Source organism: Erythrolamprus reginae, unplaced genomic scaffold (genome assembly GCF_031021105.1).
Source record: "Erythrolamprus reginae isolate rEryReg1 unplaced genomic scaffold, rEryReg1.hap1 H_64, whole genome shotgun sequence".
Classification (NCBI taxonomy): domain Eukaryota; kingdom Metazoa; phylum Chordata; class Lepidosauria; order Squamata; family Dipsadidae; genus Erythrolamprus; species Erythrolamprus reginae.
Genome location: NW_027248522.1, coordinates 115,687 through 138,741, shown reverse-complemented (window position 1 = coordinate 138,741; position 23,055 = coordinate 115,687). Strand labels below are relative to the sequence as shown.

Sequence of the window (23,055 nt, the reverse complement as noted above, 5' to 3'; positions counted from 1 at the left end):
AAGTGAAGCTGCATGTGCAGTGCAGCGGTAGCGGTGGTAGTAGCAAGTCAGCCCTGCCAGGCTCCAGTTTCTCTGACGGAGGCAGTGTGGGATGGTCCTTTGCTGTTCCCAGGGCAGGCCTGCAGACCAGATCTAAGCACCTCGCAGTCCAGATGTGGCCCATGGCTTGGCACCCCTGTCCTAGACTTAAACAGTTCATTTAGTGACCATTCAAGGTTACAACAGCAGTGAAAAAGTTACCTATGACTTTTTTTCACATGCAGCATCCCCATGGTCACATGATCAAAACTTGGGCGCTTGGCAGCTGAGTCACATTTATGACCATTGCAGTGTTTTGCAACCTTCTGACAAGCAAAATCAACAGAGAAGCTAGATTTATTTAACAACTGTGTTACTAACATAAGAACTGCAGTCATTCACTTAACAACTGTGGCAAAAAAAGGTTGTAAAATGGGGCAAAGTTTACATTAACAAATGTTTCACTTTGCAACAGAAATTTGGGGCTCAGCTGTGATCATAAGTTGAGGACTATCTGTACTGAAATCTCCTTATTGAAGACGGAAGCTCCTACTGGTAGGTTCATCTTAAAAGGAAAAAAAAAAGGCCAAGCATAGCCCCTTCTGCAAACAGTTGTTCACAACTGTTGGGAAACAATTTAATAGGAAACAGGGGTTTTATTTCCACCCACAATAAATAAGATGTAATCAGTTCAATACCATACTGCTCTCATTTCAAACTGGTGCAATAATTCTTGCGCTGTTTCAAAAGTCATTAATGGGTTAAAGGAGGGTTTCAGAAACAAACTGTACTTAGATTTGTAGATGTCACGTCACAACCTGATTTTGATGTGTTTCTTTGATAGAGCGCCAGAGTTTCGAGGCTTGCATCCTAGTACCTAAGATAACCTGTTTGCCACCTCCAGATTTTCATCATGTTTTTCCATGATAAAAATTCTAGTTATTGGTAGTGCCTTTGCTATCACAAGGATGGATCTGATGTGACACACACAGGCTCTAGACAAGATACTCTTGAATGTTTTTTGCAATGGGTGGTCAAAAAAAAATTCAGAAAGAGAGGAAAGAGAGAGAGAGAAGAAAGGAAAAAGAAAGCAGAAAGGGAGGCACAGGGATGATGTAGGATTTCCTGCTTGAGCAGAGGGTTGGACGATGACCTGCAAGGTCCCCTTTCAACTCTAATAATAAATAAGAGAGAGAGAGAGAGAGAAAGGAGGGAGGGAGAAAGGCACAAAGAGCAAGAGGGAACGAGAAAGAAAATGAATGAATTATTTGTTTATTTATTTATTTGTTTATTTATTTATTTATTTATTCAATTTTTATGCCGCCCTTCTCTTTAGACTCAGGGTGGCTTACAACATGTTAGCAATAGCACTGAATGAATGAATGAATGAATGAATGAATGAATGAATGAACGAACGAGAGCCACCTAGACTAGTTTTGGAGAAACAAAGGTTTTATACGGGGTTAAGTAAAATTGAGCAGATGTCTAGTTTCTATAGTTCTTTGCCTCTGTTTCTGGCAACTATAAAATGAGTTGGAGGTGGGAGAGAGATAATACTGGTTATTTTCATTCTGGATCAGCCAAATGAAATACAGCTTGTAAAAAGGAATCTTGCATCTCCAAGCCCTGAAGACATATGTCTGAATAGAATAGAATAGAATTCTTTATTGGCCAAGTGTGATTGGACACACAAGGAATTTGTCTTTGGTGCTTATGCTCTCGGTACACATAAAAGAAATTCAATTCAATTCAATTTATTAGATTTGTATGCCACCCCTCTCCGAAGACTCGGGACGGCTCACAACAATAATAAAAACAATACTCCAGCGAAAACAAATCTAATATTAAAAAGCACAGAAAATATAGATTTGTCAAGAATCATGAGGTACAACACTTAATGATTGTCATGGGGGTCAAATAAGCAATGAAGAAACAATCAATATTAATAAAAATCTTAGGATACAAGCAACAAGTTACAGTCATACAGTCCTAAGTGGGAGGAAAAGGATGATAGGAATGATGAGAAAAAACTAGTAGAAATAGAAGTGCAGACTTAGTAAAAAGTTTGACAGGGTTGAAGGAATTATTTATTTAGTAGAATGATGGCATTCGGGGGAAAACTGTTCTTTTGTCTAGTTGTCTTGGTGTGCAGGGCTCTGTAGCAACGTTTTGAAGGTAGGAGTTGAAACAGTTTGTGTCCAAGATACGAGGGGTCAGTAAATATTTTCTCAGCCCTCTTTTTGACTCGTGCAGTATGCAAGTCCTCAATAGAAGGCAGATAGGCAGCAATTGTTTTTTCTGCAGTTCATCCGATGAATTATAAAAAAAAGAACTCTACTTTTAAATTCCCTAAACTAAAGACCATAAAATCTATCATGATTCTGATAGATTTTACAGGCAACCTAAATAGGACCAGAATTTATGCCTCTACGCAATGGGATTTTAAAATGCAACATCACATGACCATGCTATTCAGTGACAGCAGTTCTAGGAATCCCTGATTACTGTCTTTAAACATAATTGTGATTTCCTGCTGGCTTCCCCATTGATTTTGCTTGTGGGAAGCTGGCAAGAATCTTCACAGATCACATGACCGCAGGACACTGTGACAACCAGACCTTTGAGGATTTCCAGTCGCAACTTCCAGTCATACAGCACTATTGAAGTGGTTGATGATCATTAAACAAGGACCGCCTGTATTCAATGACCCAGAATTTTTTTCTCAAATAAATCCTGGAATAAGTTAATTCCGTTCTAGCATGGTTTCCCTCCTCTAGCTGGTGAAGATCTCTTAACACATTTTTTACAAAGATGTTTCTAGGAACAATGTTTATTGTACCAGCACTTTTAAAAGGATACACTTTTTCAACACAATTTTATAATCTAAACACTTTGTAACAACTTAAAGTAAAAGCTGTTCCTGTTATAAAATCTGACCAGTCCATTCTCATTTAATGGTTTGTTTTTTTGTTCATTTATTAAATGTATTAGGCAAAATAATACAGATTTTTGTTTTTTACATTGAACATAAGATTTGGGGTGAAATACAGATCACAAAATGAAATTCTTTGTTTTTAACTATCTGTTTTTGTCTGTTACCATATTGTAGATATTGAAAGTAAACTTGTAGCTTGAATCTTTATTTCAAAATTTGTTTGGTTGGTTGTTTTTTTTCTTTTTGCCTGTATCCTGCTATTATCCTGATAGAATCCTAATGAATATAGTAGCAATAGCACTTAGACTTACATAGCACTTCACAGTGCTTTACAGACCTCTCTAAGTGGTTTATAGAGTCAGCCACTTGCCCCCAACAATCTGGGTCCTCATTTTACCCACCTCGGAAGGATGGAAAGCTGAGTCAACCTTGATCCTGGTGAGATTTGAACTGCCAAACTGCAGGAAGCCAGCAGAAGTAGCCTGCAGTGCTGTACTCTGACCACTGTGCCACCACAGCTCTTCACTAGCTGAAGTTTTGTTCGTGTTATCATTCTGACTGCTGTAGTGGTCTGTACAAAATGAGAGATAGCTCAGAAGAGCTACCAAAAGCTCCTTGTTCCAACTTTAAAACAAAACTCAAAATGCTGGTGATTTGTTTCTTGTTATCCTAAAGTAATTTCCTATGATCTGAGAACAATAATGCCTTCGAGTCTGGACTGTGTTTTGTTTTAAAAACCATACTGCTTTGCACATCCTTAATTTCTTAGATAATGTGTGATGGGCAAAACCACGTTTGTGGATTGTGTAGAGCAGGGTTCTCCAAATTTGGCCACTTTAAGACGTGGATTTCAACTCACAATATTCTCCATTGCTGGCTGAGAAAGTCTGAGAGCTGAAGTCCACAAGTCTTAAAATTGTCAAGATTGGAAATCCTTCATGTAGGGAAAGTGTCTGTGTGTTTGGGTTTATATTATATTTTGTCCATTTTTCTAGGATTTGCCAGAATGACTTTTTGCATTAAAAGTTGGAATCTTTCCTATTATTTTTTTAAAAATGATGTTGTAAGGTCATTGGAGGTGACATTAAAATTAAACCTACAAAAAGAGATAGTAGTGTGTCCTGTAAATTGTCTGCCTAGATTCATTTTCCTAGACATCATCCTCACTATGAACATTTGCTTTCTCACTTTCCAGGTATACTTAAAAGCACCCATGATCCTGAATGGGGTTTGTGTTATTTGGAAAGGCTGGATAGATCTCCAGAGACTCGACGGCATGGGCTGCCTAGAATTTGATGAGGAGAGAGCACAGGTAAAGAAGATAGCCACAGGCTTCTCATGTAATATTCTGTCATTTCAAAACTTCATGCATTTTTATAATTCATTTATAAATTGAGGTTGAAGGAACCCTATAATTAGAGGGTCTCCCAACTTGGCCACCTTAAGACTTGTGGACTTCAGCTCCAACTGGCTGGGGAATTATGGGAGTTGAAGTCCACAGGTTTTTTAAAATGGCCAAGTTGGTAGTCCCTTGATATAATACATTGAAAACATCAGCAGAGTCGTAATACAAAAATAGGTTCAGCATCTTTGGATCTGCCTGATTCTTTTTTCTTTTGACTTTAAGTGGCAGTTGCTCTTTTTTCCTCCTCCCTTTAGTATTCATTGCTCATAATTTAAATGTCCATAATTTTCTGGCTCATATGTCATTCATATATTTACAAGAAAAGGAAAGTAGAAGTTTATTCATATCTCTTCGGATGATATTTGGGTTTGGGCTGGTAAATATCGCTTGACTGTTACAGTATACGCTTTACTGGAAGTTAAATAGATAATGCTTTGTAAAAAAAAAAAAGACTAAAAATTCTTATTTGTAAAACTGAATACTGGGGTTTGCATGGCTACAGAAAGCTTTGTAGCTTTTGTACTAACATTGGTTCTCTCTCCATCCCTTTTTACATCACAAAAAGGCAGCTGTTGAGACAATGGCCAGGAACAAGATTCCCAAATGGCAATTGGTGTTAATGTTCCACTTGGCACATTGAAAAGAGATTGCATTGTTTTGTACCCAGATAAAAATTGACCCAAAGGGCCCAATCTGCTAATGTGTTTCCCCCAAAATAAGACCCTGTCTTATACGATTTTTGAACTCCAAAATAAGCACTTCACCTTATTTTTGGGGAGGTATTATTTTGGAGCGCGTGGAGCAAGATGGGGCTCCTCTTGCTGTCTTGCCTGATTTCCAACTCCGTGTCCCTAACCTTAACCAGAAGAAATGGTATGTTCAGGGGGGAGGGTTTATTTTCGGGGGAGGGATTCTTTTCAGGGAAACACGGTACATGAAAGCAGAATCCAGTATCCAGTGGGTGTTGCTTTTCAGTGCAGCTAGCTGAGGCCTTCACTGATGTTTATTGATTAATAGAAGTTGGTATTAAATTAGGCAAAGCCCCGCTGATGCTCTTTTACATCATTTCTCAAAATAGCTTAAGGGCTCAGAAAATGCCTTAGGCATAAAAGGCAATTTAATGTGGGGGGGGTGGTTGGGTATAGTCATTTGATTTTTAGATTTAAATTTTAATGTACTCAGAGCATATTAAAACAAAATAGTTGGATTCTCTGGAGCCAAAGCAATTATCAGCTGCAAACGGCTGTAAAATCTGATTGCTAATGGGATATGAGCAAATGTTATGTGTTTATATTAACAATTATACATGTAGCCTTTGATTATTAGCAGGGCAAAATGTACTAAACAGAAAAGGTAAATACTAGATATTTTTAGAAATATTGCATCAGAATTACATGTTGCCGTGTATGGTTGGATATATAGTTCCTCGGCACAGAATAGTTAATTGAGAAATTGTTTTTTTTTAAAACTATACTAGACTTATGCAGCAAAAAGCTTTCCAGATTATAAAACCTATGGCGGAAGGTTCTCATGTTTGGTTTGAAAATGTCAGGTTGAAATTATAGATGCTGATATTCAATAAAGCTTCTGGCAATTGAATAATATCAAGAATTTTACCCAGCTGTACTACATTTTTTCTTCGGATAACAGCCAGGTTTATTACTGTATTACCTGGTGCAATACATAAGGATTATAAAGAGATGATGCCAAGATAAAGCCTTTTTAAAATGCCATATCAACACTTAGAGCAAGTATATTTCTTCATTTTGCTAAGATGCAAATCAACAGTGATTCCCCCCCATACACACACACACAGATTGTAAATCATTTCCTATTCTTCATTGCCTGCATGACAGAGACAGGCACCTTGTGGGAATCCACACTGGCCACTGTAAGAATAGAGTAATTAAGTTGCCATGAATGGAGGGAAATACATGAATATATAATGTTGCAGGAACCAGTGTGAGTCAGTCACCAGGACCAGAGGTTGGTTCTTCCAAAGCTTTGAGATTCGGGCTGGGGCCCATTCTCAGGGAACATCTCAATCTCCTGCCTGTGTTCACCGGGCTGTTCTTTGCTGAGAAGTTCCGAGTATGGGCTCCAGTGCAAGTCCGAAAGCTTGGAAGAACACACTTCTGGTCTGACTCAGAATTAAATTGAGTTACGCCCATACCATTTTGCAAACACCCATTTTGAACTTGAGAAGAAATGGGGATGATTAAAGATGAGGTCAGTGCACCATTTTAAAATGCCTCATTTGTTTATCAAGGCAACACTTGAGTCTGAAAGTGTGTGTGTGCGTGTGTGTGTGTGTAGCCATAGGGCTGTATTAACAGTATCTGTTGCAGGCTGGATTTGATTTAAATCAAGTTGATCTAAATCAGTAATCAAAAGGCTTGACTTAAATGAACTCGATTTAAATTATAATTTTTAACGAGCAGCTGTCATCTCTGTCCCACAGCGGCTCCTCCTCTGACCCACTGTTGACTCACAGACAGTCCCAATGTTGCAGAATATACAGCCTCGTGCTACATAACTTAGCTCCATTTCATGCTGAATAAACTAAATTATCGATGTATCTTAAATAGAAAAGTATCTTTAGATAGATTTTTACTCCAAAAGCATTTTATTAAAATAAATTCGATTTAAAAAAATTTAAATCCATTTTTTCGATATACTGTATTTTTTAAATCATCAATTTTTATCCACCCTGATCCTTTGTAATGCTCTGCTTCATGATGCATCATTCGGTTCGCTCTCAAAAGGTAGAATTCAGCCCTCTGGCTCTGTCAGTCAGGCAAACTTTTCATTCCAATTCAAGTAAGATTACTTTTTTTTCCTGACTCTGATTTCTGGTTGGTAGCAGGAAGATGCATTAGCGCAGCAGGCTTTCGAAGAAGCTCGGAGAAGAACTCGAGAATTTGAAGACCGAGATAGGTCACATCGGGAGGAAATGGAGGTGAGAGTCTCACAGCTGCTGTCAGTTACTGGTTAGTACTTTACCAAACATCTAGATTTTTCTTTTTTTACAATGTTTGATATTTCAGTGTTGTAATTTTGAGAACTATTGTTTAAGTGAAGATTAGAACATATATTTATAAAAAATGTTAATCCTTCTGTTAAAGCAAAAATGTTTAACATGACAATGCTGGTCTCATAGTACCTAGATTAGTTAATTGTTTGAATTCATCTATTTTGAATTATTTGTGGCATGGTTAATTCCTATTGTCTGCTTAAGTTAGTGTTCTATAATATTCTGTGGCTCACAAGAAGGAGCATCCTGTGGAATTTCTGTTGAATTTTATATCTTTATTATTTAATGACAAAACTATATTAGGTGACACTTGGAGCAAATACCGAGTATTATAATGCACCGGTAGTCCTCAATTTACGACCACAGTTGAACCCAAAATTCCTAAAACAATTAAGTGACTTTTGCCTCACTGTAGCTTTGAACAGTCACTAAACAAAGTCTAAGTCAAGAACTACATACAGTATATTTACAGTTCTTTGATTTTTCTGCTGGCACAAGCAAGTTAAAAAGGCAGCTGGGATGTTGGTTAATATTTGTAGTAAGCACAGTATGTAAAAGAAACATGTAAGATAGAAAATGGGAAAAAGTTTGTATCATCCCCAGAATGAAACTGTTGTGCTCTAGATCAGAGGTGTCAACTCAAGGCCCAGGGGCCAGATCGGGCCCATGGGGTGCTTAGATTTGGCCCATGGAGCTCAGAGGTCGGTTCTTCCCGGTTCGGACCAGTTCTATAGAACTGTTACTAACTTGGCGGCCTGGGTCAGTAGAACCAGCAGCGATCCAGGCCTGCCATGCCCCCAAGCCAGTCCTCTTGGTGGTGCCATCTTGTTGTTTGCTTCTGCATATGCGCAGAACCTTTTTTTTAATAGTACTATGCATGCTCAGAGGGTCATTTCCAGGAAGTGACATGCACACTTCCGTTGCAATGCAAACTGGTGGGGAAGGTAAGTAGAATTCACCCCTGACCAGACTGTCCTAGAAACCACCAATGACTGGCCTGCAGTGCCTCTGGAGGCCGTCGCAGCCAAAAACAGAGCTCCCGAGGACCACGTGCAGCCCTCCCGGCCACCGTTTTCACTGGCAGAGGGTTGCAGGAGGCCATCGCAGCTGAAAATGGAGCTTGGGAGCCTGTTTTCGCTGGCAGAGCACTCGCCACTAGGTGCATCCCTGACATGAGTGACATCAAGCTCCAGCCCCCAAGGTCAAATACAACCCTGATGCAGCCCTCAATGAAATTGAGTCTGATAGCCCTGCCCTAGATTTAGGACAAAACTAAGCCCCAGTGCTTTGCTTCTTCTGGGTCTCCAGATGGAGGAGCATTTTATGTGCGCTCGTCTCACTTCATGCTTCCAGCACGATTCCTTCCATCAGCACACTCACCCCATTTTCTCAGAACTACTACTTTCCCCCCTACCCTCACTGCTGGCCTGCCTTCCCCTGCCCTCAATTATTTTTCCTTTTCTCCTCCTCACAAGTAGACCCGTTTTATTGCACGTACACATCAGAAAATCTGAAATGTACATGTTTCAGTTTGAGTATGAAACTATCCGAAACCAGCTCATTTGGCAAAAGACAATTTGTGCATATTTGTACTTTCAAGCAGCTTTTTTCCACCATGGTAACTTTAAGATAAGTGGACTACAATTCCCAGAATTCCCCAGCCAGAATGTTGGCTGAGGAATTCCAAGAGTTGACATCCACATATCAATAGAATTTCTAAGGTTGAGAAACATTGCTCTAAAATACCCAGTTTTCAAACCAAGTTCCTTTCCTAGAATCAACTCGGGAGTTTAGATTCCTGAACCCCAGCAATTTTCTCATAGTTAATGTCATAAACATCAGGAAATATTTTGTTGTTGCAAATATAAAGGGGAAAAAATGTAACCGTCCTCCAAAAAGTAGATCTGATTGTTCTGCAAACAAATCTACCCTCCCCTCCAAAATAGAAGAGAACTGATTGTTCTCCCCCACTGAGAACAAAAACGCTTAAATCTTGAAGTTTATATATAGGATTTGGTTTCAGAAACCATAAAACACCATTATTCCTTTCTTGCTGCAATGAAAGATGGGACCAGGATGGAGACACGCAGTAGAATAATAATTAATCAGGGCAGTGGTGAAAATCTTTGCAGAATGTATGGAAGATCTGTGTATAATTCCATCATCCCCAAACATTTTTGCTAAACTGTTTTAAAAATCCCATCAAGTACCCTGCTTTCCCCCAAATAAGGCATCCCCTGATAATAAGCCCAATCAGGCTTTTGAGTGCATGGCAATAAGGGGTTCACAAAAATATAAGAAAGGGTCTTATTTTCAAGGAAACATGGTATTGTAGTTCAGTTCACCCATTTTTTACCGATATGCATCGTCACCCTCATCTGTCAGAAAAACCTGAGAACCAGTAGTGGAAAGTTTCAGTAGTGCGGAGAACCAGCAAATGCCACCTCTGGCTGTCCTCAGAGTGGGTGGGAATAGGGATTTTGCAGTATCCTTCCCCTGGAGTTGGGAGGGAATGGGGATTTTGCAGTGGCCTCCTGCCACACCCACCAAGCCAATGCACACAGAACCGGTAGTTTAAAAAAAAATTGGATCTCACCACTTGCCCAAATTTTATAGCTAAGAGTCTGTAGAGAGTATCCTGTCAGAGCTGAATAATTTCTTGGATGAAAAGTGAAACATCTTCAGAGAAAAACAAGAAGGTTCAGTTGCCTTCTGAAAAAGCACATTTGGGACAACCTAAATGGCTGAGAATCTCTACAGACTTTTGGTAAAGGCTTTGCTCGTCTTTCTCTTGGGATGCTAATTTAAAGAGGGGGAACCACTGTCAAGGACCATCTGTACACCACAAGTGGAAGCCCTGCACTAAATGCCATTTGTTTGCTCCAGGATTAAAACCCGTCATTTAGGAAGCAAGACTGATTAGCAATTTCATCGTTTTCATATTCCTCAGTTTATACATTTCAAACTGCTGCCTTGAATTTTAGCCCTGTTCTCACGGATCATGCAGAAAATAGGGCTGTTTTACAAAAGTCATCTATTTTTCAGATTGCGAGGTTACTGAGCACGTACAATTAGAATGCTCAAAGATATTTTTTTTAAGTCTCATTGTTACAAATGTACATAAAGGATTGCTGCAAAGTCTTCACAAAAGTTTCTTTTATTTGAAAAAAACCACACGTAGCTTAAATTACTTTAATAGATACCACATTTGAGCTCAATAAAAAGGGAAATCCCTGCGCTCCTTGGTCTGCCACTCCTCAAAAGAGGCGCCAGCTCTTCGGAAGTCTTCCTCCAGCTCTTAGCAGCATATGAAAATGATCACAGATTGTATTCTTTATTTATACAGTTTCTCTCTTATAAAAGATTTTTATTTGCTTTAGTCTCCTACATGTGCAGAAACTTAAGAACTCTTCTTTCCTAAAACATCCACAGGGTCCTTATTCAGGGGTGGGTTCTAACTTACCTCGCCGCCAGTCCGCTTACTCTGCGGTGTGTGCCCAGCTTCTGTGCATGCGCAGAAGCAAAAAACCCCAAGATGGTGGTGCCTATGGCGCTGCTGAGAAAGCCAGTTTGGGGGTGTGGCCAATTGGCATCACTCACCTTTTGGCGAGCAGGGGAAAATTCCCGCTACCGGTTCAAACTGAGAGCAACCCATCACGGTCCTTATTTTAGATTAGCTTCTGACAATTTTGAAAGCTAGGAATGAATATTGTTCTTAGACACGGCGTAGCTACCGCAGAGCGACACTTGCTTAAATGAAGGACTACATTAATATTCCCATAAACAAAGTTTCTATGCACATCAAATGCATCTTTTTAACAAAGTAAAGTTAGAGAATAAGCTATAAAATACAGAAAGAGAATATTTAACCAATTTAAACTTAATTTGGGAGGGAGAAGCCTTTTCTAATTTCAGCTCAGCAATTTAAAATAGCTTCATTGGACAGCTAAATGTCTTATGGAAAACTCAATAACATTTTTTAGAGGAAAAGAAGAGATTCTCTTTTTTAGCACAAGAAGTTGCAGTTAAACATACCACTGAATTTTAAGGGAAGACATCTTCTGGAGATAACTCTTATTAAATCAGAATTGGGTGACATATAAATCCAAATAAATAAATGAGAGAAAGTTCCAAAAGCTTTACAACACAAGCAGTAGCTGATTTTGAAATTAAAAGGACGGGGGCAGTTGGAAGACGGGACCTAGAGTTGTAGTCACAGCCAGGAGACAAAAGATTCATGTGGATTGATGCTGCATACCATGTGGCAACATCTGGAAAATATTACCTACAAAATTTCCTTTTATGTATGGAAAGTAAAGTGTGTCTTCCTGCCTGACTACTTTAAAGTCTTAATAATGTTTCAAAGTAAAGAAATGTATGCGATGTAACATTTAATGAATGCCTTTTTACAAGGGTGATTGCCTTAATTTCCACGCATCTCGGAAACTAACATTTTTATTAGACTTTAAAGTATACTTTCCCTAGCTTATTACTCTTCCCTATTGACCAGAGAAGCAAAGCAAACATTCCAAACCTAGGCATCGGAGCATATATCTTCTTAATGCCAGTCCTTGTACTATTTGTTCTTATCTCTCCATGGGCAGTGCTGCTGCAAAGCTAAGATAGATAGGCAAAGCCGGCTGCTTGGCTTATCCCATTTGTACAACACAGCAAGATATATAAATCAGTTCAAACAAGAACATTACAATGATTTTGTTTGCTGGATATATGTTAATGCCCCCGACAAGAGATTGCCAGTGTGCCATTGTTGCTGCTATTCTTGCGGTAGCTTTGTCTCACCACAAGTCCTACCACATAATGGGGATTTTACAAAAGATGCTGTTTTGCCTTGTGGGGAGACAGTAAATATACTTGCATTAAACTTCCAAAAGATATATGTAGCAGCCTTTTAGAATTCCGCTTAGTTTCAAGCAGTTCTTTTATTGACATGAGATACTCTGTTTGAATTGTGTAGTCTAGAGCAGAGGTCCCCAACCGCCGGTCCGCGGACCGGGACCGGGCCGTTGGGGTTTTCCAGCCGGTCCGCGGCGGCGCTGCCCTCCCGGCAGAAGACATTATGCAGGACAGGGTGGAGCGTCGGGCAGGGCAGGGAGAATCAGGAGGCTCCTTTGGCGGCTGGGGGCTGCCTGGCTTTGTGATTTTGGCTTGCCCACACGCTGCCTTTGGCAGCACAAGCGTGCTTGTCCGGCCGGGGAAGAATCGCCCCGGCCGGATGTCAGTTTCAGCTGGGGGGGGGGGGGGAGGCGAGAACACCGCCTCCCAGCTGGGCGAGCCTGCGCCGCCGCCGTCCGTGCCTCTGTTCCGTAGCTCCGCCTCACAGCTGATCACCCTGCTGCCGCTGCTGAGAGAAAAAAAGAGAGAGGGGGGAAGAGAAAGAGATAGCAACAGAGGGAGAGAGGGGGGGTTAGCAACAGAGGGACAGAGAGAAAGAGAGAGGGGGGATAGCAACAGAGGGAGAAAGAGAAGGAGAGAGAAAGAGAGAGGGAGAGGGGGGGCAGAAAGAGAAACAAAGAGATAGCAAGAGAGGGAGAGAGAGAAAGAGAGATGGAGAGAGGGGGAGAGAAAGAGATAGCAAGAGAGGGAGAGAGAAAGAGAGGGGGGAGAGAAAGAGATAGCAAGAGAGGGAGACAGGAGGTTAGCAAGAGAGGGACAGAGAGAAAGAGAGGGGGGATAGCAACAGAGGGAGAGAGAGAAAGAGAGAGGGAGAGAGGGGGGAAAGAAAGAGAGAAAGAGATAGCAAGAGAGGGAGAGAGAGAAAGAAAGAGAGAGGGGGGATAGCAACAGAGGGAGAGAGAGAGAAAGAGAGAGGGAGAGAGGGGGAAAGAAAGAGAGAAAGAGATAGCAAGAGAGGGAGAGAGAGAAAGAGAGAGGGAGAGAAAGAGATGGCAAGAGAGGGAGAGAGAGAGGGAGAGAGGGGAGACAGAAAGAGAGAGAAAGAGAGAGGGGGAGAGAGAGAGAAAGAGAGGGAGAGGGAGAAAGAGAGAGGGAGAGAGGGGGGAGAAAGAGAGAGAAAGAGATAGCAAGAGAGGGAGGGAGAGAAAGAGAGAGGGAGAGGGGGGAGAGAGAGAGAAAGAGAGGGAGAAAGAGAAATGGAGAGAGGGGGGAGAGTGAGAAAGAGGGAGAGGGAGAAAGAGAGAGAGGGAGAGAGAGAAAGAGAGAGGGAGAGGGGGGAGAGATAGCAAGAGAGGGAGAGAGGGAGAGAGGGGGGAGAGAGGGGGGAGAGAAAGAGAGAGGGATAGAAAGAGAGTGAGAGATGCTCAGTGAGCCTTTCTTTGAAGTTGCCTTTCTTTCTTTCTTTCTTTCTCTCTTTCTTTTGCTCTCTTGCTCTTTCATTCTTTTTTCTCTCTTTCTTTCTTTCTTTCTTTTTCTTTCTCTCCTTCCCTCCTTCCATTTCTTTCATTCCCCCTCTCTATTTTTATTTCTCTTTCATTCTTTCTTTCTTTCTTTCTCTTTTTCTTTCTCTTTTACCTTCCCTTCCTCTATTTCTTCTTTTCTTTCTCCTTCCTACCTTCTTCCCTCCCTCCCTTCCTTCAGTCTTTCCCCTCTTACTCTCCCCTTTCATAAGTTTCCTTGCTTCCTTCCTCTGTTCCTGTCCCTTCCCCCTTTCTTTCTTTCTTTCTTTCTTTCTTTCTTTCTTTCTTTCCTCCCTCCATTTCTTGCTTTCCTTTTCCTTCCTCCCTTCTTTTCTCCCTCATTCCCTTTTTTCACTCCTTCCTCTCTTACTCTCCCCTTTCACCCTTCCCCAAAGAAGGTAAATTTCATACATAATTGGTATGTCGCAAAATAAAGTAGTTTTAAAATGGCGGGGAGGGGGCCCCCCAGACACTTAGGCTGTATGGGGCCCCAAAATTCCTGATGGCGGCCCTGGCGCCACCCCTCCATAACCCCCCCCCCCCATATGACCAAAGCCCCCCCCCCCCACCGGGCCATGGAAAACTGGTCTAGCTTAAAGCCGGTCCCTGGTGCAAAAAAGGTTGGGGACCTCTGGTCTAGAGGCAAGAAAAATGTTGCCTTGAGTATAAATATAAGAAAATATTATGTCTTATCCTTTGGTTGATGGGTTTCTATAGAAAACAGAGAAGGGGAAGTGACATTTAAGCTAAACGGTCATGGAAAAATTACTTTGCATGTTTTGAAATACTGAAACATTTAATTGTGGCTCTGATAGCCTTTGTTTGTTTAAAAGATGTTTAGCCTGTTTTTCAAGACACACAAGTCTTACCAAAGAAGCTTGTAAGATTATTAAACATAAGAAAATACAATTACAGTAAAAACCAAAAGACTTTCCTTGAAAAAGTAACGTGAAACTGTAAGCTATGGGCAATTTCTCAACTGAAAACTGAATCCTTGGCACATTCATTCATTTTTCTCAGCTGGACAAATCTTTATATGGCTTTTTGAAAGTCTATTGCAGGTCTTAGCTTCTTTGGGATTTTTTTTTCTATTAGGAAAAATGCTTTTATTTGAAAAAGAAAATTTGTGTTAATAGTGGTGTTATAAATATATAATCACTATTGATCACTGTCAGTCATGTTTTCACTATTGCTCAGCCCTTTTTAACCTGCATTGACTAAAAGAAAAGCATAAATTACAGGTTTGCCTGAGTTGCAAAGCTTATCTGCTCTCTGCTACATACAAGGCAAATTCTAAGCAAAAAGAAAGCAGTTTTCAGAACAGCTTAATTTTGTAGCTGCCTTGCTACTGGTTTATTTTGCTGGCTTTTTTTACACAGTAGTCTAGCCTCTTATTTAATATTTCCATGAATATTATGGTCCATAAATATTTCTGTGGACATTAAATGGCCCTTCAGGTTGTTGTGGGGTTTTTTCCTCCCTCTTTGAAACTCGCAAATCAGAATATAATTCTGAAATATAGTTCTGAAATATAAGAAAGAAGGCACTTTCAATAGTCAGTATTGAGAATGCATAGATGTGCGGAGGATATGCCTAATTTTGGTCACCTTAGAAAGGGGGAAAATTTTATGTCAACATTTAACATCAAGTTTATTATTTGCTTGTTTGCTTGCATTGTCTGCATCGGATATAAAAAAGACAACCAGTCTGCCATCTGCTAATTTCATAGTACTTGCTTGGCCATTTTTTAACATACAATCAAAAATATTCATGTGCAAACTGAGAAAATATTTCTGCCTTTCCTGGGTTGAGCTAGTGAATTTGAGAACCCAGTTTAGAATGTGGTTTTACATGAAAAGATTAGAACCCCTTAGGGTTTCCTGGTCTTTTCAGTTCTAAGCTGAATTTCAACCAGCCAGACCATGAGAGAAACATTGTCTGGAAAGATGATTATGGGACAACTCCTTAACCATTAACTTGGTTAATTGAAAATGGTGAACTATTAGCACATTTTAGGGTATTCCTGAGTAAGCAAGGAGCTTTATATAGGTTGAGGTTTAACGATGATGATGATGGTAATGATGATGATGATGACACAATAACTTTTAAAAAGTAAACTTTAAGATATAGGCTTGTAATGGTTTTTGCCATCAAAACTGATGTAGTAATAGATTGCCTAGGTTCACTTTACTTGAGAGAGGGAGGGAGGAAGACAGACAGACAGACAGACAGATGAATGGATGACAGAAAACAAAAGAAAGAAAAAAGAAAGAAAATTTAAAATTTATTTTATTCTTATTTTACATCTCCTTAGCCTTACTCAATTTTTGGATTAGCAAAATTCTGTATCCCAAAATTGTGTAAAATATATGGTACTTGAATATCTGAATTTCAGTATTGTTGGACCTCAGCTGTCTATTTGAAAGAAAACTTTTGGTATATGAACAGGACTCTTTTTAGCACGGGGACTGGTTAAAATTAAATTTTCTTATTATATGGCTAAATAAAGTGGCTTCTAATCTCTCCTCCCAAAAGCCCCAAAATGAAATACATCTGGAATCTGTTTATCAGGATTTATGGTGATATCGAGCAAGGAGAGTGAGTAAAAGAATCATATCAAGAAAATACAGATGTGATATCCCAAATATGAAGGAATGGTTGTCAGAAATGTATGGTCTTAGCTGTTTTGGAAAAGATTCTATCAAAGAATGTAACTATATGTGTTATAAAAGAAATCTTGTAATATCTTGCAATAATATCAAATATTATTCATATTACACTAGTGAATTTTTTAGTAACCAATAACTATTTTTCCTTATAAAATAAAAGATGATTTTTCTTACTTTTGTTTCTTAACCTGCATTTTGAATTCATTTGGGGTTGTCTCTTCTATTTTTTTTATTTCTTTTTAGCTTAAAGCTTGTTTGGTTAATTGTATATGTTAAGAATACTAAATAAAAAATATAACTTTAAAAAAATTGAAAGAAAATAAAACCTTTATGCAGCTAATTCTAATGTCACTTTTTTCTGTGCATGTATATGCACATTTTATTAATTTGTTTAGATATTTAATAGATAGAAATTGTTTGAGTTGCTTTAACTAACAATGGATTTGACAATTTTGTGGCATTTCAATAAACAGAGCAATATCTACAATGATAAGTTGTTTGCTCCCAGAAATACGTAAGAGTGAATGTGTATTTATTTTTAATTTTTGCCTATCCTTCTATTTTACTGAGTTTATACATTAGCTATAATGGCTTTCGTATTGTGTCTGTCGTGCAAGGATTTGATTTAAACGTATATGGTTTGAAGCTCTTGAAAGAGGCTGTTGGTCATATTGTTTATTTTTAATGCAACTATACAAGTAGAAATTTTGAGTTTCACTTCTCTCATAAAATGATTTCCAGGATAATGGTAATGGCAGTGAACTTTTTATAAATGTAAAGAATTCAGATTTGTAGTTAAAATAGACCTTGGCTTATGACCACAACTGGGGCCAAAATTTCTGTAGCTAAGCAAGAAAATTGTTAAGTGAGTTTTACTCCATTTTACGACTTTTGCCAGGTTGTTGAATCACTGCAGTAACAAAGTTCTTAAGGGTAATCTGGCTTTCCCATTGACTTTGCTTGTCAGAAGGATCTCAGAAGAGGATCACATGATCCCAGGACACAGCAACTATCATAAATCTGATCCAGTTGCCAAGCATCTAAATTTTGATCACACGACCACGGGAATGGCTTCATTGGTCGTAAATGTGAAAAATGGTTATAAGTCACTGGTTTCAGTGCCGTTGTAACCTCATTAAATATTCTTTATTCAAATGCGGTAATAAAATAATATGATTATAGCCTTTCATCGTGGCTAACACAGAACGATGGAAGCTTTTAAGTGGAAAATCCTGATGTTAGGAATGTCTGAAGTTAGTGAAAAAGCAGACCTCTGACGCTGAAGTTTTCTTGCCCAGAGTATCTGACTCTGTGAAACATAAGAAAAGGATTTAGGGGTAGTGATTTCTGACAGTCTCAAAATGGGTGAACAGTGCAGTCAGGCGGTAGGGAAAGCAAGTAGGATGCTTGGCTGCATAGCTAGAGGTATAACAAGCAGGAAGAGGGGGATTATGATCCCACTATATAGAATGCTGGTGAGACCACATTTGGAATACTGTGTTCAGTTCTGGAGACCTCACCTACAAAAAGATATTGACAAAATTGAACGGGTCCAAAGACGGGCTACAAGAATGGTGGAAGGTCTTAAGCATAAAACGTATCAGGAAAGACTTAATGAACTCAATCTGTATAGTCTGGAGGACAGAAGGAAAAGGGGGGACATGATCGAAACATTTAAATATATTAAAGGGTTAAATAAGGTCCAGGAGGGAAGTGTTTTTAATAGGAAAGTGAACACAAGAACAAGGGGACACAATCTGAAGTTAGTTGGGGGAAAGATCAAAAGCAACATGAGAAAATATTATTTTACTGAAAGAGTAGTAGATCCTTGGAACAAACTTCCAGCAGACGTGGTAGATAAATCCACAGTAACTGAATTTAAACATGCCTGGGATAAACATATATCCATCCTAAGATAAAATACATAAAATAGTATAAGGGCAGACTAGATGGACCATGAGGTCTTTTTCTGCCGTCAGACTTCTATGTTTCTATAGGAACAATCTCTGCAGAAGAAGAGACAAGATGCCTAGATAAACATGTAAATCTAGAACTGGATATTTTAAAACCTTCCAATTTGGGCACCAACGCAGCGTTGTGAGGCCAAGGCCATCCATCATTCTGTTTTCGGTTTGTTAATTGTCCTGGTAGTAGTTTCAGATGTCATCTAAAGCAGCGGTCACCAACTGGTGGTCCGTGGACCACTGGTGGTCCCTAAGAATATTTTGGTGGTCCGCAGAAAAATTATTTGCCTTTTTATATTGCACTAAATCAGGGGTTCTCAAACTACAGCCCCTGGGCCGGATACCTGCAATGTACACTTGTGTTGCTACAGAAAGTCTCCCCCTTCAGTGTCTTTTTGTGCGGGTCGGAGGGGGGCAAAAATTCCAACTTGGGGCCTGCTTCCGCCTCCTGCTGAGGGGCTTTGGGCAAAGGCTGGAAGGAAGTGCTGCTTGTGGCAAAGAGCCAGCGATCCTTGTTCCAGTGGGAAAGCATCATGGCCTGGAGCTGGCTGATCATCTCAGCCCTCTGAGCCTCCAGGCGCCGACACCTGGCCTTGCACTTCCCTCTGCTTGGAAAGCCTATGGTTGTAGTCCTCAGTGAGGTGCTTCTGCTGAGCAGATCCAATTTGAATTGAGGTGTTTTGCCAACTCTTTCTCGTGGTGGCTGCTTAGCTCCAACAACTGCTTCCTGTTGGGGCCCTAAGGAGCCTGGAGATGAGGAACGGCTGGGAGGGGAGGGGCAAGTAGAGGCTGACATTGAGTTGGCTAGGCCCACACAGTCACATGACCACCTAGCCTGTCATTAGGCAGATCATATTAATGGTCCACAGGATTTAAAATTATGAATCTAGTGGTCCCTGAGGCCCGAAAGGTTGGAGACCTTTTTGAATTGATTTTATTGTCTCTAATTTGTGTTGCATCCTTTCTTTTTGTCCCCTTTGTCTCATCTAGGCAAGAAGACAACAAGACCCTAGTCCTGGATCAAACCTGGGAAGTGGCGATGATCTCAAACTGCGCTGAGAGTCAGTGCTGCGCTTTTTAAACTTGGCAAATTATGGAATTAAAAGACCAGAAACTGTGATGACTGGATATATATATATAAGGATATATAACCTTTCCCCTGATCTGCGGCAGCCAAACTATCATGTCCTGCCATGGTTTGCACTATGTTTGTGTTGCATTACCTGTGTTTCTGTTCTTTAAGCATGTCACCAGTGGGGATTTGAGATTCTTGTTTTTTCTATGCAAACTTATGATTTCTTGGCACTATTTTAGCAAAGAGAGAACTTTATGCAGCCATAAAAATGTCCCTCAGCCGACACTCGTTCATTTCAGGATGGGTCCGAATAAATTTTTGTGAGTTCTTAAAAAAAAAAACCTTTCTAAACTAATTTTATATGAGAAGTTGGAAGTTTGTCATAGTGGTCTTGCGTTTGGCGCATGCTCTTTGTGGTTGTCTCTTTTTGCACTTTTTTATCAATTTGCAAAAGACTTTTACCCTTTTACATTATGCAACCTGAAGCAAGTAACACAAGTGTTGTCTGTTGATTTACTGAATTACATGATTTTATTTTTTAAAGTACCGTAGCATCCTATTATTTTAGTTTACATTTCCAGTGGCAATATGTTTAAAGGAATCTTAACCTGTCAGCACAGTCTGCTCTAAATTGAATTCTGAAATTGTTCTTCTGAAGTCAAGACATTTAAGTAATGGTTCCGTGTGTACAAAATCTCACACCGGTTGCAAGATTCCTTTTTGTGTGTCTGTGTGTGTTTACTTGCTATTGATTCAATATTTTCCAATGGGATTAAGCTTTGGAGTAACAATCAATATTCACCTTGCCCTCCTTCCATTTATTATTCAAGAAGTACTCTCTGCTTTATGTTGTACCTAGTAGTTTTGCTTTGTTTATGTAAGCAATCCACTTGAAATACCTACCTGAAATAGTCATTTAGACTTTTAGAGTGAGTAGATAATGGTCATTGGCAGAAGAGTGGATACTCCTTTTAGGTTGAATCATGGTTAGCTGATTTTCAGGGTTTTTTCAGTCTGCCAAAGCTAGAGACAAAATGCAAGGGTAGGATTCTGCCTGCTTACATTTTGCACAATTAACATACCTCCTTGGTCTTTCAATATTTTAGTCAACAAATAAAGGGCTTGTTTTGTTTATAATTGGGTAATGTGGCATTACGTTTCTCATTCATTTTGGAACCCCATCCCCTCCTCGTGAAGCAGAGTTGCTGCTGGCCCATCAAACACCCTCCAAGGACTTTAGAGCAGGCAAGAAGGTAAGCTAGCCAAGGTGACAATTGGCCACAAACCAGGAATGTGTGGCCTTCCTACTTCAGGTCTTGATGCTTTTTAAAAATTGACATGGCACCATTCCAAGTCATATATGTTGGTGTGGAAACTATGACCAGCTATGGGTTAAACCAGTAACCCAGCATACGAATGCCACTTGCTGGGGAAGGTCAAGGTCAAACACACACACACACACTCGTGGTGCCTCTTCTGAAAAGATTTCTTACAGGGTTCAGAGGATGAGGTGGTCACTAGGGAAGTGGACCCCAAATAAACTCACAAGATGGATGGCGACAAGACCAAAGTCAGAAAGGCTAGCGTCTTTTGCACCAAGGAAAGGAATCGACTCCAAATAAATTGCCTTTACAACTACTACCAACCCTATAGTAGTAGTTTCTTCAATCTGGAAGTTAAGGCTCCACATCATTTGAACCTCAGGATTTTTAAGTTCTACTTGCTAATTTTGAGGATGTAATAATGATAACTGCAATCATCTCATCTAATTGTTTCCTATCAGTTATTTTTGCATTTATATTTCTACTGTTTTGTATATAATCCTCTTCCCCCAAAATATTCTACTGATCCCAGAAGAATAACTAAGATGCATTATTATTTTTAATAATGGGAGCTGAATTACAAACAACCACAGATTTATGTTAATAGCTGATGAAATTCCCAAGACGTGGCAATCCTGGATTTTTTCTTTACCGTAACGGTTGATTGTTGGTACTGTTCCCATATAGATCTCTAAACAGATCATTGTCACACTTCATTTTATTAGTTTTGATACTTTATTTTTCAGTGTGTTTTTTTATTTTCCATAAGAAATAATGCTTCAAAGAGTTTCTAGCTGCTGTTATCATCCATACTGTTCTGCTCCCTTTTATTCACAAAATAGCATGATGTTACCTGGTGTTTTCCAATATGATTTGAGGGATAAAATAAAAATAAAATAAAGTACGCAAACTATATTATTGCATATCAACCTTTGTTGTGTAAATATTTTTATCCTATTCCTTAGAACCATGCTACTTATGGTCAATTCCATTGACCACATTGGTTTAATAAGGTGGGCTCTATAAAGGGGATTTGCCATATTTTCAGGCAGTTCATGATAGACTCAATTAAATCAAGGCACCTAAAATTGATTGTAGTTTTCAAATTTCCAATTGTTTAGAGAATAAAGTGGAGTATGAAAAACATCACAGCTTTGCAGTCTAGTTTCTCGCTGACCTGAAGTTCATTTTTAAAAATTCCAATTACACATGAAGCTATGGTTAATTAGGAATTTCCTAATTTAATGCCTTGCGATGCAGAGGTTTATTAAACCACGATATGATTGTCAAAAGAGGCCGCTATATCTTAATGCTGGCATTAAGATCAACAAGTGTTTTCCGTTGCTATTTTGTGCAAACCTATTGAACTTAAACATTAAGTTATTGATGCAATTTGATATTTTCATAATTTCTATTTAAACAGAAGTTGCATCATCTTCATAGAACATCTTTTAAGAGTTGCCTTAAAGCATCAACATTGCTTTTGCTGTCTTTTTCTCTGTCATGTTCATAATAAACTTCTGTGTAGTGAAACTGAGTGGCTGTTTATTTCTTTGTAACCATATTCTGAAGCAATGCAGGAACAGAAAAACAGACTTTTGAAGAATAAACATTGGGCAAATTATTATTTTTCTAACCAATATTCCTGAAGCATGATCATTATTTTGTTTCTTTTTGAATAAATTCTCAGAATACAGTTGAAAATTAGAAAAAGTCAGTTTTGCTTAAAACATCAATTTTCATAGTATATACAATTAGGCAAAAAAACCCACCCCAAAGTGGATATATAGACTTGGTGAAACTAGGCTTAATAGCAGGAACTGTGAGAAGGATCTTGAAGTTTAGCAGACAACCAATTAATATGAGCCAGCAGCCAAAAAAGCCAATCCTATGTTGCATTAACAGATGGATGCAATCAAGATCAAGCTCTCTAAACCCTGAGTAAGAACACACCTAGAGTTTTGGTCAACACCATAAAGAAGATGTTGAGACTCTAGACCGGTGATGGTGAATCTTTTGGTTCACGTGTCAAAAGGGGCTGTGTGTTTGTGCTAGCATGTGTGCACATATCCACACCCCTCCCTCCACGCATGTGTGCTGATCCCATGATGCGCACAATCCCGCCCCAGTGAAGGGCTGCCAGCTTCAGTGCTACCAGTGCGCCTTCTGAGGTCGTCATGGGCGCATGCATATTTGGTGGCACAAGACTTGGCTTCTGCGCATGTGCAGCAAGCTAAATCCTGGGTGAGGACAAGCTCG

The 23,055-nt window shown here is 39.4% G+C and overlaps 1 protein-coding gene across 1 annotated transcript; it reads left to right on the top strand.

Moving 5' to 3' along the window:
• Positions 1-4,152: 4,152 nt before the first annotated feature.
• LOC139155809 (core-binding factor subunit beta-like) lies at positions 4,153-22,329 on the top strand. The gene is made up of 3 exons (XM_070731096.1): positions 4,153-4,265; positions 7,222-7,317; positions 19,390-22,329. The coding sequence occupies exons 1-3, from the start codon at positions 4,167-4,169 to the stop codon at positions 19,456-19,458; spliced, it is 264 nt and encodes an 87-aa protein (XP_070587197.1). The 5' UTR covers positions 4,153-4,166; the 3' UTR covers positions 19,459-22,329.
• Positions 22,330-23,055: the final 726 nt, after the last annotated feature.